Source organism: Yamadazyma tenuis, chromosome 3, assembly GCF_029203305.1.
Source record: "Yamadazyma tenuis chromosome 3, complete sequence".
NCBI classification, from domain to species: Eukaryota; Fungi; Ascomycota; class Pichiomycetes; order Serinales; family Debaryomycetaceae; genus Yamadazyma; species Yamadazyma tenuis.
This window is the reverse complement of record NC_089463.1, coordinates 360,870-376,795: the sequence shown is the minus strand read 5'-3', so window position 1 is coordinate 376,795 and position 15,926 is coordinate 360,870. Positions and strand designations below refer to the sequence as shown.

General features: G+C 43.8%; 7 protein-coding genes across 7 annotated transcripts; 2 read left to right on the top strand and 5 right to left on the bottom strand. All coding sequences in view use genetic code 12, as the record gives it.

The window, feature by feature from the left end:
• Positions 1-67: 67 nt before the first annotated feature.
• Positions 68-3,219, bottom strand: PSN45_002558 (uncharacterized protein; the record flags this gene model as incomplete). The annotated part of the gene is made up of 2 exons (XM_066157891.1): positions 68-83; positions 221-3,219. The coding sequence occupies 2 exons, from the start codon at positions 3,217-3,219 to the stop codon at positions 68-70; spliced, it is 3,015 nt and encodes a 1,004-aa protein (XP_066013988.1).
• Positions 3,220-4,382: 1,163 nt separating this feature from the next.
• Positions 4,383-5,966, bottom strand: CCT3 (T-complex protein 1 subunit gamma; the record flags this gene model as incomplete). The annotated part of the gene is made up of 1 exon (XM_006684917.2): positions 4,383-5,966. One exon carries the CDS (start codon positions 5,964-5,966, stop codon positions 4,383-4,385), a length of 1,584 nt encoding a protein of 527 aa, XP_006684980.1.
• Positions 5,967-6,090: 124 nt separating this feature from the next.
• Positions 6,091-8,397, top strand: PSN45_002556 (uncharacterized protein; the record flags this gene model as incomplete). The annotated part of the gene is made up of 1 exon (XM_006684918.2): positions 6,091-8,397. One exon carries the CDS (start codon positions 6,091-6,093, stop codon positions 8,395-8,397), a length of 2,307 nt encoding a protein of 768 aa, XP_006684981.1.
• Positions 8,398-8,627: 230 nt separating this feature from the next.
• On the top strand, positions 8,628-10,193 carry DUN1 (serine/threonine protein kinase; the record flags this gene model as incomplete). Its single annotated transcript, XM_006684919.2, has 2 exons — positions 8,628-8,648; positions 8,703-10,193. 2 exons carry the CDS (start codon positions 8,628-8,630, stop codon positions 10,191-10,193), a joined length of 1,512 nt encoding a protein of 503 aa, XP_006684982.1.
• Positions 10,194-10,236: 43 nt separating this feature from the next.
• Positions 10,237-11,325, bottom strand: PSN45_002554 (uncharacterized protein; the record flags this gene model as incomplete). Its single annotated transcript, XM_006684920.1, has 1 exon — positions 10,237-11,325. One exon carries the CDS (start codon positions 11,323-11,325, stop codon positions 10,237-10,239), a length of 1,089 nt encoding a protein of 362 aa, XP_006684983.1.
• Positions 11,326-11,492: 167 nt separating this feature from the next.
• Positions 11,493-12,803, bottom strand: PHO2 (Transcription factor; the record flags this gene model as incomplete). Its single annotated transcript, XM_006684921.2, has 1 exon — positions 11,493-12,803. One exon carries the CDS (start codon positions 12,801-12,803, stop codon positions 11,493-11,495), a length of 1,311 nt encoding a protein of 436 aa, XP_006684984.2.
• An 870-nt stretch (positions 12,804-13,673) lies between these two features.
• PSN45_002552 (uncharacterized protein) lies at positions 13,674-15,797 on the bottom strand (the record flags this gene model as incomplete). Its single annotated transcript, XM_006684922.2, has 1 exon — positions 13,674-15,797. One exon carries the CDS (start codon positions 15,795-15,797, stop codon positions 13,674-13,676), a length of 2,124 nt encoding a protein of 707 aa, XP_006684985.2.
• Positions 15,798-15,926: the final 129 nt, after the last annotated feature.

Here is a 15,926-nt window from a genome sequence, read left to right as displayed (position 1 = left end):
AAAAATCGCGGCTTGATGCTGCAAAAATGTAGATGCGGTTTTATTGATTAAGCTATTAAGACAGATTTCATTTTTTTTGGCAACTGTGTATGTGTGATAATGATGCATAGATGCAAGTGGAAAACAAACGAAGCTCCAGGCGAGGGCATTTATAAATTCTAATTTTATGGGGGTTTAGGTGACAGTGCCAGGTGTGCACTCCCACTGGGCAAACACATACCAGCTATTACCACTATCTCCAATCACCAATCCTCGGTAGAGTCCCAATTCTTGGCATTTAAACATACTTTCAAAAGATCCATATGGCTTGTTGGGATCAGTTTTGGAGAGCTTGAAGTACTTGCCGCTTGGAGACTCAATGACGATTTTGAAGTCTTGATTCAAGATCTTGGAGCTGTTGGTAAGACCAGCCGATGGGTGTTGCAATATCTCGAAGTTGTAAGAGTTACGGACCATTATCTTGTTTGTCTGAGGAGATTTCACGTACAAGTCATTGTTTTGACTTTGTACGGTTGGATACCTTGGAACAAATTTCACCGGTTTAGATTCACCTTGATGATAGATTGGCACAACAACTGAAAGTTCATGAATATTCTTGAAATGTTTTTGCAAGCCCTTTTCACCCGAAAAGATTTGCAAAACTCCGATTTTTTGATCTTCAGGAAGAATGGCCTTGATTTTCGCATACCGAGAGTTATTCTTCCAATAAACTTGACATAAACTAAATTCATTAGAAGTGACTTTACTAGTTTTGATCAACGTAAATAACTCCACGTTAGTAGGGATTTTCATATCCATTTCAAAGATTTCCGAATCCTTTAATCTGGTCAAGGCATTGTTGAAGTTGACGAACTTCAAGTTGTTCTTGTAGTAACCACAATATAATCTTGGTAAGTAAAACGCTATGTTCTGATCAATGGGTGGTGTGACATGCTGTAAATCAATCACAGAAGGTATATGAGTGGAAATCAATGACAACGGAGGTGCCAAGAAGTAGAACTCGTTGAAGTCTTTTTGTCTGATATTGCAGATTTCTGTGTCTTTGAAATTCAACAAGTCCACAAACAAGAATTGATTCTCAATGATAACAGACAACCAACAGTGGTTAATGATATATTGTTCATCATGATAGAACTCATTGGGCTTCTTCCAGAATCCCAATACAACCTCGCTAGGAATCCTTAAGGCGTCCAATACCTTTTTGAGTAAATAATTCAATTGGTACACTGAACCTTCTCCCTTCATCAACACATCGTTTAACTTAGGTTTGGTCTGTTGAATTTTGCCAGTTTCTTCAATGATTACAAACTTAGCAAAGTGGATCAAAACGGCTCTGAGTTGACTGACCTTATTGGTGCCGAACTTGACTCCAATGTCACTGATCAAATCATTCAAGTCACAGTTGATATTATACCGACTAGCGAAAGTATCAACTTTTTCAAAGCAGCCAGAAGAGAACTTCAACTCACTAAAATCGTTGTCAATGGTTTCATTGGTGTTGATATCGGAAAGGAACTCCAACGGCTTGACAATAAGAGTAAGTTCTTCTCTAACCACTCTTTTGGTTCTGGCCTGCTTGTCTTGACTAGTCAAACTATTCATTCTGTTCAATTCCAGTTTAAAGGTGGTCCAGTCTATTTCTCGTTCTCCCTCTTCCTGCTGCATTCTCTGCTCCAAAGGATTAGTGACGTCGTCCTTCTTCTTTAAAAGCTTCTTGAAAATGTTAGGGTGTCTTGACTTTTTGTCTTGAAAAATGGTATCCATCAAGTTCTTGTTTTCCTCGTCTTTATTTTCACCATTCATTTCAGAAGGCATGAGTTCATCTTGAAGGGACAAATTCTTCATTCTGATCTCTTGTTCGGCCTGATACTCTTTCTCATACTTATGTCTAAGAAAAGAACCAGCACTAGTGGCAGAGAACTCGGAAAAGTTTAAGACGTCACTTTGAAGAGACTTTATCGAGTTCTTCAATTCCTCCTGTTGTACCTGGGACAAACTCAAGAATTCTTCTTCTGTCAAGATGATTTTATTACCGTTTCCCGAAAACCTGAAATCATCGGCATCGTATGGAATTCTTGAAGGTTCTGGCTTTTCTTCACTTCTCCAATTGTGTTTTGGAGGAGGCGGAGGTGGGGAGTTTGAGTCGGAAATGGTCAAAGGAGTATTTCCATACTCGTAGTCGTCAATTTCTTCGTCAGTTGGGTACCTCGATAACTTCTTACTCAAGTCTTCTCTTGAATGATAATTTTTCTTGGAAGATATCAAATCTTCACTAATATATGAGTCGTTAGAGTGATCATAGGCTTTAAACCGGTTTGGACTAGAGGAAGACTTATTTTTCTTTTGAACACTTGATCTCTGGAGCTCTTCCAAATGCAAAATCTCCAACTCAAGCTGCTTCTTCTTCAAGGCAATTTCATCAAGCTCAGGATCCAGGCTGATATCTTCCAACAGATAAAGGTTCTGTTTTGATTTCATTTGCCTAGGAGACGACTCGGGAGAAAAGCTCTCAACCGTCTGGTTGTTAAATTCGTAGTTTTGATTGAGAGCTCTAAAGTTGGGGGTGGATGCTTGTCTGGTATTAGAGTACTCCAAGTTGGAAGATTGGGGTCTGAACCGTGACCCTCCGTTGTGCTTGGATTGAGTAGGGGACTCAAGTACGGAGGTTCTACCAAAGTCTTGTTGCAGAAGCCTCTTCTGTCTATCCATCTCGGATGCCTTCTTAATGTGGTACTCTTGCTGTTGCTGCAACACCTTGAAGCGTTCGATTTCTCGTTGTCGAGAGTCATCTTTCTGATGCTTGGAGGACCTTTTTTGCTTGGTGTAGGGCCCTGCTGACCGGGACATGGTGGCATTTTCATAGCTGTTGTCAAAGCTGAAGTCTTCCATGTACGACTTTTTGGGCAGAACCAGCAGGTGCTTCTTGACTGGGGTGGTGTTTCTGCTGTTTCGATAATCGTTGTCCTTGACAGGTGTACTCTGCTTGCTTGGAGTGTTTGAGGTGGAATTGGCCAAGGAAGGAGCTTCGATGATCTTGACGTAATCCTTGGGGAAGATTCCTTCGGAGTGGTTTCTGCGAAGCTTACCACTCCACCAGCTTTCGTCGACGATGGAAAATACGTCGATCACTTCATTTTCAAGAAACCCCAAATCTCCTTCTTGCTCACCGGCCCATGACACGGTGGTTTTAACTCGAAAAGGAAGAGGAGGAATTGACATGAGACAGAAATGCTAGAATGAACAAGAGGAACCCAGGAGGTGTGAGATGCAATGGAAATGACAAACGACAAAGGAATGGGGTACCAAATAGAGGCTTGGTTGGAATAGGAGCCTTATTGAAAGAAAGCAAAAAATTGGTAGGATGAAAGTTTTAGATCCGACTTCCTTTTTCTCACCAGCGACCTTTGTTTGCAGTGGTAGTGGCTTCCAAAAGGGGAGTGATTTGTCAACACAAGCCTACTTCATCAGGGAAATTTCATTGTGTCTAAAGGTACCTGTTTGATTTACTAGATTTGTGGAAAATCAAAATACGCACTGCGCGAGTTGCAGCCGCTTCTATTGTGAGGAAGAAGAAGTGTAGTATTTTTATGAATGATCAGTTAAGCAACCGGGAATTTGGCTTAATGACTGAGTACTATTGTTCCGTGCAGATACATCGGTTCCTCCTTCCATGTAAGCACTACGTTATTGTCATAAACTATTCGACGTCGTAGATTAGCCCAGTTTTCTGAGTGTTCATCAGATGGAACCAATAGAAAGGCTACAATTAGTGTTCCGTGTCCGGGATTAGCTGTCCAGTTATCATATGAAAAACGCTATATCTATTTTTGGTGGCTGGTAAGGGTATCGCGTTGAATTCCATTGCTGTGAGGATTTGCTCACATTTTGCTACAATCGAGATGTTATTTTGCAGATGCGGAATTAGCTGCATCTGAAGGACGTGACTCCACCAACTCCTGCCAGCAGCCACTCGAATTTGGACCACCTGCTGTCAATTGCGTTGTAGAATGATTGTGACACGACCCATGCACAATATTTCACTCGGGTGTATGGGTCAAAGGAGAATTTCAAAGTTATGACTTGAACTGCTTCAACTGTAAAGTCTCTGGTAAACAATGCAACTCATGATGTCCGTAAAGAGAAACATTGAATGTGATAACACGAAGTCAAGTGAGACGGATAGAATAGTAGAGTATTAGATCACGTATCTGAACTTTTTGTTTATGGTAGCAATGGGTGCAAAAAGATCAAATTCTACTCTAGTTGGCCAACTGTATATACCCTGTCATACCGTCATCTGAGGAGAACCATCAAAAGAATGATAAATGAGCAGAGCGAATGCTCTTCATGTATTCTTACTTCTTACAAAGTATACTATATACCTACTCTTGTTGGCGGACTCCGCTGACAATGTCATCGACTCTCAACAAAAGACACGCGCTTTCAATGGCGGTCTTAATCGATTGGTGCTTGATCACCTCGGGTTCCCAGATCCCGTACTCGTTCATGTCCACCACCTTACCAGCTTCTCCATCAATACCAAACGTATGGTTTCCACTGGAGTGTTTGGCTCTTAACTGAGACAAGATCCTTATTGGGTGTCCTCCACAGTTCTGAATCAACGTTCTTGGAATCACCTCGAAAGCATCGGCAACTGCCTGGTATGGCCATTGGGCAACACCTTCGATGGATTTGGCCTTTTCGGCCAACTTGACAGAAACTGCCATTTCAGTGGCTCCTCCTCCAGGTGATAATGAAGGCTCGAACATCACGTTACGGGTGACTGCCATGGCATCGTGTAAGTTTCTTTCAATTTCATTTAAGATATCCTTTGAAGCTCCTCTCAACAAAATCGTACAGGCTTGGGGATCTTCACACTTGGTAAGGAAAGTAAAGTATTCATCACCAATCAAATCCACACGGAATTCACCACATCTTGTACCGATGTCAGATTCTTTCAAGTCTTCGATTCGGTTGACGATAGTAGCACCGGTGGCTCTGGCAATTCTATTGTTATCAGACTTCTTGACTCTTCTCAATGCTGAGACTCCCCCCTTTAACAAGTAGTGTTGGGCCAAGTCACTGACACCCTTTTCTGTGATCACCAAGTCGGGCTTGAACTCCAATAATTGTTCACACAATATCTTGATTTGTTCTTCTTCAATTTGTAAGATCCGGTTCCATTCCTCTTCCTTGGTGATTTCAATATTGGTCTGAGATTCTCCCTTCTTGTATTCCAAAGGACAATCCAATAACACTATCCGGGGATTCTCAATGAATCTTCTCATCTTAGGATGCGTCACGTCTTTATTCAATAATATTCCGTCCAACACCTCGGAGTCTTCAACCTCACCGCCAGGAATCTTTTCGATTCTCACGTATCTCTTGGTGTCGATTTCCTTGTAGTCACCTTGCTCGATGTATACAGTCTTGACGGCCTTGAGAGATAACTCACACATCTTCTGAGACCATTTGCTAATATACTTTGTACCAATACTGGCTTTAATTAACTTAATCATGGCAGAGTCATTATGAATATCCACAGGAACAGACACCTCATGAATGATTTCCAAAGCGTCAGTCAAGGCTTGCTTCAATGCCTGGATGATCACCACCGGGTGGATCTTCTTCTCGATGTAAGGAAAGGTTTGGGCCAAAATTTCTCCAGCAAGAATGATAACAGTGGTGGTACCATCTCCAACTTCCTCGTCCTGAGTTCTGCTTAATTCAATCATACTTTTGGCAGCTGGATGAGACACATCAATTTCTCTTAAAATGGCGTGTCCATCGTTAGTCAATACTATCCCTCCCATAGGATCAAGTAACATCTTCAACATGGCCTTGGGTCCAAGACACGTTCTGATAATATCAGCGACGGCCTTGGCGGCTGTGATGTTTGATATCTGGGCTTCACGACCGGTCTGTCTTTCAGTGGACGTGTTCATATAAACCACTGGCGCCTGCATTGTATATGTATAGCTTGATTCTTTTGCTGTTTGCCGCTGTTCAAGGTTGTCAAAAATTTTCATACTTTTTCAGCGCGCTTTTTCAATAGATCGCAGCTGCTACCTCACACACACTTTTGAAGTAATGGACATTGTCAATCAGAGTATCATCACTGTGGGTGACCTTGACGGTGTAGATGACAGGATAATAGAGGTTGAGCAGCTAATACAGCGGCGCAACGCAGATGCTCACTCGAAGCTAAAAGCCAATGTTTTTGAAGACGAGCTGACAACTTTGGCAGTGGCTACTATAATACAGAAACTAAGAGATTTGAATGTTGATGATCCACGCGCCTCATACGACGAGATCGTCAAGTTGGGACTGGAGTACCCACACTTGGCGGTAGTTGACGATTTGAAGGAGTTGTACCGGAACAAACAGCTGGTTTGCTCTGCTCAGAAGTATTTACTTGATGCTGAACTAATTGAACAGGCGATCGAGCAATTGAGCTCCAGCTGCATCGAGAACTACCAGAGTATATTTGACCAGATGACGGCGTTGGACGCCAACGAGGTGTCGAGCGACCTTTCTGTGGAAGTGGAGAAGGGTTTAATACAACAATTCGATGAGAAGATTGAAATATTTAAAGGACAAACGACCAAACAATTGGAGACACTACTTCGACGGATCGATTGGCTTGGACTGGAATTCTCGGTGGATCTGTTGAAGTCCGAAGACTTGACTCAAATTAACGCCTTGGTGTCTTCGTTGGTATCTCTTCAGAGCATTGGTCATCGGCCAGTATACCCAGATACCTGGTGGGCTACAGACATACTTTTGGAGCCATTTACCAATAGGTTCAATTTCCACTTCAATACCAAAAGAGATACAAATAAGCTCTCGAGACCCGAATGGGCTTTTAGCTTCATGGAAGAGTTTGTTTCCAAAAACATCAAGCTTTTTGAGTTGGTGATAAACCAGGCGTTCAAGCCTGTAAAGCTTATAATGTTGCATCAAGTCATCAGTTCTGCGTTGGTACCCATACGCCAGAAGGTATTGGCAGCTGTTGGTGTGTTGAATGAGAAAATCGAAGTGTTCAAGGTTTCTAACGATTCTTCTAACTATGATAAGAGTGGCCGGTTACTCTCTCATTTGATTTATGAGTTAACCTCGTTTGACCAGCGGATAAGAAACAACTACAAATTCAATCCGTTTGTCACCAACGTTAATGAGGTGCCGTCTAAAAAATGGATGGGATTAACGGCAGACGTTTTGTTGCAGGGCGATAAAGAACGACTCGGGACATCAAACTGGCTTAATTTCGAGAGTATTTTGGCCAATAATCGGTTTAAAACCGAGATAATCGAGGATTCCAATGCTTTGAGACTAGACCTTGATTATAAGTCAGACCCAGATGAAGACGAGGAGCTGGGTATCAACAGGTTGGGAAACCAACAATTGAAGCCCACATATTCGGCGTTGAACTTGGTGAAGTTGTTCAATAACCTCACTACCCATTACAGTGCGATGAGAATGGTCAAATTCCAGTTGAAGTATGTGTCGAACATTCAGCTCAGGTTACTTGAAAATTATCATGATTATTTGAAACAGGCCCTCAAGAGGTATGACGATAATTACAGCCAACTGACAGTCTTAAACCTCATTCCAGGAGGATTGGAAAGCTCCTCCAACAAGGTACTGAGTATTTCTGATAGTTTAAAGGGATTGCAAATGCTCACTGAGATTTTCTGCTCTGCCAAGTTCATTTCTCATCATCTAGGAGAATGGGGTGAGGAGTTGGTATTCATCCAACTTTGGAAGATCTTCAAGACTGTAGCCCAAAAAGATTATAAGAAAGATGTCAACATATTCGGAACATGTAATAATCAGTACAATAAGTTGATCGAGGACATAAGAGGAAGGTACGGTAATTTTTTCCGGAAGGGCACCAAAGATAACTTGAAAGACTACATTAATGAAAGTCAATGGGAAATCCAAGAAGTAAAGGACAATTCCGCTCAGTTTGGATCCTTAATTCACAATCTTCCTGTTTTTTTGAATGATCTTCACAAGGTGTTCATCCCCAGTGACTACTACATGATAGTCAATCAGGTGCTCTCATCGATTTGTGGACTTTGGTACGAGTATATCATAACAAACAACAGGTTCTCCCGGTCAGGAGTCCGTCAACTTGAACAGGACTTTGAGTTTGTGATAGACCAGTTGAGAACCGAGTTACTCGTAGACAATCAGGACCACTTCTCAACCGCAGCCAACTTTGACTACAATAGAATCACTCAGTCAATTGGGTTGTTTAAGAAGTACGATTCGGTGCTAAGCAAGAGTTTGGTGAAGAACTTCGATGCATCATACGTGAGAAGTGAGTTTGAAAGTCAGTTATCCAATTTGCACGATGAAGAAATCCGAAATCTCTTATTTAGAGTTGCATAGTTAATGAAAGCCATATCAAGTAAAGTTGCAAAAAAAGTTGCGAAGTTGCAACCAGCAGATACAAAAAGGTGCAAAGCATATTGATTTCAGAGACTAGTGGATTATTCGGCGGGAATATTGCAACGTTTCAATTGCACAATTTCCCCATTCGAAGAAATGGTTGTCGTTAACATCAGAATGCTGAGACGCATCAAGAAACGCGAGACGCATTTTCAAAACATCAAATCAGCATGTCTTTGAATAGAAAACGAGTATGTAACCTTTGCACCTCCTACATCACCGGATATACTAACACCAGCATATAGGCCTTTGGAGAAGAGGTAGATGAGCTAAGAACAGTCGCGGCAAAGCGACAGGAACTCAAGTACGAGATAATTGCAAATATGTACAACACCGATCAAGAACAATCTCACATCTCACTCTCCAAGAAGCCCAGCGGTCTCCTCATCGGCAGAAGCAGTCAGTGTGACATTCGAATACTGGGCGTAGACGTGTCGTCTAAACACTCGAAGCTCTCGTTGGCCACCAACCAAATACGAGACTATTTCTTCGTTACCGACTTGAGCTCCAATGGGACCTATGTAAACGGCGAAAAGTTGGGCCACGGAACCAGCGTGCTCTTAAAAAGTGGAGATCACGTGTCGTTTGCCAAGACAGGTGGAGCCTTCATCTTTCGCTACTGTGCTGATGAGAAAGAAACCGCTCATAGAAAAAGATCACTCTTCGATGACTACGTATTGGGAAAACAACTAGGAGCCGGCCATTACGCGGTGGTTAAAGAAGCACGAAACAGATTGACGGGGGACATTGTGGCAGTGAAGATCTTTCACCCGAACAAGACGTCGAAGAACTCTAAAGACGAAGAAGCCAAATTGCAACAGGAGATTGATTTACTTCTTTCCATAGACCATCCTAATATCGTCAAGTTTATTTCCCGTTACGTGGAGCCCGTGAGCCAGCATACGATGTCAACGTTCCTAGTGCTCGAGAAGGTTAACAGTGGAGAATTGTTCCAGAGAATCATAAACAAACTGAAACTTCGGGAAGATGAGACCAAGGGCTTATTTAAGCAGCTTTTGTCAGGTCTTCTTTATTTGCATGAAAACAACATTATCCACAGAGACATCAAGCCCGAGAACATACTCCTCGATATCACTCCCCGGAGGTCCAGCGAGCAGGTCCAAACAGGTCCGTGGGACCATGATGAATACGATATTAGAGTGAAAATCGCTGACTTTGGGTTGGCGAAATTCATTGGGGAACTCAAATTCACAAACACCTTGTGTGGAACTCCTGCGTACGTTGCGCCCGAGATACTCAGTGACCAGCGAAACTACTCAACCAAGGCAGACATCTGGTCGAGTGGTGTACTTCTATATGTTTGTCTCTGTGGGTTTCCACCATTTAGTGATGAGCTAGGACCTCCCACCATGAGAGAACAGATATTAAGTGCCAGATATGCCTTCTATTCTCCGTACTGGGACGATATCACGGATCCAGCCTTGGACTTGATCAGCTCGTTATTGGTTCTTGACCCAGATCAAAGATTTGATGTTCACCAAACTATTAGCCACGACTGGTTGGCTCAAGACACCTTAGAGGATAAAGATATGGAGGACGTTAACATGGACGCTTTCAATTCATTAAAGGGATCTATCAAGACCAACTCCATGCGAAGCAGCTCGATGCTTGGTTCCGAGACCGATAAATTAAGAACTCCTGTGAGGTCTTCGAGTCAGCCCATACGACTTCGAGACCGGTTTGCATCCGAGTTGAATTCGATTGACTATGAATGAGCAGACTCTGCTGACTATGAAATGATGAAAATATTTACAGGAACTAGAATGACAGGGTATTCACCAACTCTATGGCTTGTTTTCTGCTACTGAAGAACATCAGAAGTAGGTGCTTATTGGAAGCTATAGTGGCTCTGTATTTCTCTGGCACCGACGGGTTTTGCCGACTTTTTTCAAACTTCTCTTGTATAGACATTATCTTTTGCAATGCTTTCAAAGCACTCTTACGATCTTTTAAAAGAATTTGACAATCAAACTGCCCTATCAAGCACGATAAATCTCCATCAGCCTCATGCCCAAGTTTAAACCACTCAAGACTTTTATCATAGTTGTTGAAGACATTCAACTCCAAGAACCCAAGAGACGAAAAACTCTCCTTCAAGCCTTTGGAGGCACAGATCTCCAAATGGTATCTTGCAATCTTGGGGTCGGTTAGGGTGAAAAGCTGGCTGTAATAATAGTGAGACCTCAATATAGTCGAGTCTAGCTGTCCAAAAGCTATGCTTTTCTCCAAATACTGCCGGGCCCTTATCAAGTCGGGTTTGGGTTGTAGTGTGTAATAGTACAAACCAAGGTTGCTGTATACGTGGCTGGCATTTATGGTATTTGGTTCTAGTTCAATGAACTGAAGCCAGTATGATTCGGCCTGAGAAAATGCCCGTTTTTTATATGCCAAGTCCCCGGCCAATTTGAACGTCAAGGGATTCTTGAGGTCCAGAAGATTCTCTATCAACTGATTGGCGTATTGAAAATCTTCTTTAGACGTGTTTGGATCTTGAATGGTGTTGAATGCCAATATTGCGATCGCATTGCTACTTCCAAGTTCTCCAGCCTGCTCCACAAGCTCATTCTCCAACTCCACCAAGTGGCGGTTGATGGTGTTTGTGGTCTTTCGGATCACCAGAAGTACTTCTTTGAGGGACATCAAGTCATCGCTCCTGGTGTAACTCGGAAGTAATATGTGGTTAGGGTTGTCGATGTGGTTGTACACAGCTTCATATATTTTCATGGCCCTGCTATAGGCCAAGCGACTGTCTTGGTCGAACAAGATTCTGTTGAAGACCTTCTTGCTGGGGATTATGTCTCGCAACGGTGGCCTCGTCAGGGCAAACCGTCGAAGTATTTTGAACATGGCGTATAGGACGATAAATTATAAAAAAATTCATCGCGAAGTTTTGTGGCTGCAAAATGTGCACAAAGCGATGGAGACAGAGGAAATGAAAAGCGAATGATGAGAAATGCATTGTTTGTTTACTGTAACAAACTACTGATCTAAGCTACGTTATATCAAAGAGACTATCAGCTGTAGTTGTTATAGTCTATGAACCTTTCGATGTTGGTGTCCACCGGCGAGTCGATGTTTGAATGTTCCAGGACTTCGTACTCGTTAACCAAAGGGAAGTCAAACGTTTCATCGGTCGGCATTGCATCGAACGTTTCTTGGTTATTGATGTTTTGGAAAGGCGAGGTGTTGATTCGGTTGGGTTCTGGGGCTGTATCTTGTTCCATATCTCGATCCCCTTCCAAAGGAGTGGTTCCAGACAATGACAGAATGATATTGGGGGTTTGGGATGCAGTTACAAAGTCCGGCGTGTTGGCCGAGAAGATTTCGTTGTGATGGAAGTTGGCATGAAGATCCGGCTTCCTCTCGGGGACAGGATGACCATCAAACTGCCCTAATGGCGAGAGCCCGTTGGCCTTAAGTTCGTTGGTTTCGTTCCAAATGGGCCCCAAATGGGTGTTTGAAAATTGGAACTCGTCGTTTATGCCGTTCATATCATTCATGTCGTTCATATTGTCGTTATCACTGTTGCTCTTGGATTGGTCCTGTGAGTTCACCCGATCTTCATCTTCGTACCCCCCTTCTATTCCTCCCTCCAACCCAGTAGAAGAATTTGTGTCGTTCATCATATAGTTTCCTTGGTGTTGCTGGTTTTGCTCGAGGATAAAGTCGTTCAAAAAGCATATGGAATCCTTGGTCCCCACCAAAACGTGGGGAATATAGGATCCACCGTCTCGATGGGCAGAGCTCACCTGCTGGCCCTCGCTGAAGTCATCACAGATCGACCACTGATTGGAGCTCAGATTGACCCCGTTGTAGAAGTTAACAGAGAACTTGGGTCGATGAGAAAGTGTCACCCGTAGTTCATTGCACTCTTTTTCGATATTATTATCTAGTAACGAGCAGCTGAGAATGTTTGCAATGGGATAGAAGATGCGAAATAAGATCCGGGACGTGTCAGACATCGAGCTGAAGAAATAGTTGATCTCCGAGTTTTTCTTGGACACTATCACCAACAAGTCAAAATCTAGCATCACTTTGTTCAACGTAAATGGAGACAAATTGAAGAGACCTTCCTTAAGAAGCTGCTCGTTGTAGTACCCGGACCGCACACGTTGCCACGATCCCACCGAGAGTGACGTACAATCGATAAAACAGTACTTTTCGTTGATGCTGAACCGCGAATACTGCTTGCGCTCCGCAGTTCCCACACTGTTGGAACGGGACAGATCAATACTGCCGGAGTGAGCGGACCGGCCTTTGCGCTCAGACTTCCTGAGTTTGGCCCTACGGTTTTGAAACCAGATCCGAACAGCCTTTTCGCTCATGTTGGTTTTATCGCTTATCTCCCTTCGTTGATCGGGTGATGGATTGTGATTTAGCTCGAACTCATGGAGTAAGTAGTCCAACACCTCTCCTGATGCTCGAGTTCGCTTCCCCGTCATATATGTATCTTCGGTTCCCATTTCAAGGCGGTATTATCAAGGTTGTGATAGATAACGGTAAAGCAAGGGATTCGAAAGCTGGAGGAGGAGAAATATTTGAAGCTCTTGGAAACGCAATTGGACACGGAAAATCGGCACGTGAGTTTTTTTATAGCACTATAAGGGATTGGACCGGCGTGGCTATGGGAAACTATGAGGATGTCCCTGAACACTGATCAATATGCTATGACTAGAGTTTATGGAGGTTAAAGAAAAATTTTATGATGTGCACGCTTCGCGACTCCAGTTTTCGAGGACAACGTTGGACGTCTCACGTGGATACCTGAGAAACGTTTTCATTGGCAAAAGAGGTGCAGCCGGTATTTGAACAAGAGGGATAGACAAATATTTGGCACACGATGTAGTGGCTGGGAACTTGGAGATCTGGGTATTTCTGTGAGAGTGTGAGAGTTTTGTCCTTTTTGTGTATCGAGGTGGAGTAACCTGATGGACTCAATTGTTCTACAGACCTACACCTACTTTTAAAGAATGAGGTAAAGGGGGAGCTAATTGGGGAATTAGGAGTGGTAAAAATGACCATTCATCTGGGGATTTGGATATGAAAAAAGTGTTCATGAACAGACATGGACTAGGAGCTCTAGGCATTTTGCAGCCATTTGGTTCCTACAAGAGTTAGGTGACTATTCAATAAATATTATTAGGGTATATATGCTACAATGGTACCAGATCCAATGGTCCTGGGTAAGAGTTCTCCTATGTCAAGAGTTCCTCACCGTCAGCATTGTCAATGGCTTCCAAGGCGAACTTGAAGTCTTTCCATTGCTTCCCAACATCTTCCCAAGTCTGGAAACTCGAAACAAGTTCCTCCACCAACTTAAACGCCGTGATATGCTTTGTCTGGAGGACATCATGAACTAGTTCTCGTACTGTCCATGGAAGCTTGTAGAGAGACGTCTGCCCATCGTAGGCTGATGGAATGACCATAAGGTCTCGTTGGCGACTCAAGTTCGTGGTTTCTAATGCAAACCGGAGAGCCGTTTCATGTACTCCTGCTTGAGAAACAATCCGATTATGCCCTCCTCCTGGAGGACGTCCAACACACCGTTCTGAGAGATCTTTTGCTATGCCATGTTCAAGATGCCCGATATTACGGGCAACAAGGACAAGATTCCATAGTGATGCCACAAATGGAGGTATGGAAATTGGCCCATCATCTATGTACACACACCTGTAGATATTGGGATGATACCAAGTAGTAGCCAACGCCGAGTCAATAGGAACAAGCTGGTCTGTGGTAGATGCTGCTAGTGTCACCTTGACATTATGAGTGACGAGGGTATTGAGGGCCTGCTGAAGTCTTTCCAGTTCAGCAGATTCTGGTTTCAGAAGTTGGACGAGCTCGCTTAAAACTTCGTTCTCCCGTTGGGTATATGCTCGTACGACGATTTTAGTTTCCAATTGGGAAATGGGTCCGTTTATAGGGCCAGCCATGCTTAAAAGGCCCACTTTGCTGCCAGATATCGAGATTGGAGACTCAGAACGAAGGAGATATGCTAATAGTTCAATGGCTACAATGGCACCATGTGAGTGGCCCACCACGTATAGGAAATCACACTCATGAATAAGGTCTGCCCAATTGTTAAGTAAAGCTGCAGAACGTTCTACTCTCTCAGACACGGTCCCTTGACCTTCCAATGCAATTGTTTCTATGTGGTACATGCTTTCAAATCCTGGTTCAGTGTCGCTTCGTACCCAAGCTTCCACGGCTTTTGTAGCGGCATCCACCACTCTGATGGAGTTCCCTGTGGTTTGTCCAATCATAGACTTGACAAATTTGGTGGGTAAGAAGCTGTGCACGCCAATAATCACTATCTTTCGGATCTTGTTCAACTTTCTGTGCCGTATCTGAGAAGGTGAAAGTGAATAAAGGTGGCTTTCAGAACTGTTATACTGGAATATCACCTTTTCTCCCACCAATCGAAGTCTGGTAAGCCAGGTAATGGTACGAAAATTAAGGTCAATTGGTGGAAACACTCCTGTAGGGTTGGGTTTGGGTTTGGGTTTAGATGGAGGGGCTGGACCCGGCTTGGAACCAACGGTGGGATGGTCCACAACTTCGTCTTCAGCAGCTTCAGCAGCTCCGGTAGTAAGAACTATCTGAAGAGTGTTTTCCTGGACCTCTGCCGGCGTCACCGGTGTCTTTTTGATGTTGTACCGTACCGGCTGGGTCTGTGTTGGGGTGTTCCACACGGCCAACTCATGGTCCGCCACGAAAAACTGACTGTTGACTCCTCCTTTGTAAGCATAACAACTGGAATCTTCAGACGACTCGATAGAAGCTTTGGCCGATTTGTACAACTCGACGTTGTTTGTGTATTCCTCGTAGGGATCCTCTTCCACGGCACGGCTACCAGGCCATACCCACGAAAACCATGTGGCATTCGTATCTGTTGCAGCAGCTGATGCCAGGTCAAGCAAAGGAGTTGATTCGGAGGTGATGACAGTCCCACCTCGAGCCTCGCGGTAGTAGATGTAGCCCGCCACTGTGCTGGTGTATGCGGTGAACATACCTGCCCAGGACAGACCGGAGTCCGTGTTAACAGCTGTTTCTGTGCTGACAGTAGGTTGGATGTGAATTGATTCTGAAAGGTGGTCCACCGCCAGCAGTGATGGCTCGCTCCAAAACCACCACCGTCGGAGAGGGGTGTCGGATGAAGCGCCGGGATCGGTAGTGGTTTCCGTGGGTTCTGGAGCAATGGGGTCGGTAATTGGATTAGGGTCTGAGACTTGCACGGCGCCTAGTGAGGTTTGAGAAGGGCGGGGGTTCACGGTCCTTTTGGAGAACAGGGACCACGAAGATGACCTTGGTTCTGTCATGGTGTGCTGTTTCTGATACCAGGAAGGTCTGTTTAGGGCCGGGTGTAATTCGGGTACCAATTCTTTCTCAAGTTGCTTGTCTTGTGTAAGTGACTTCAAAATAATTTTGCGCGACTGACGATAACAAAC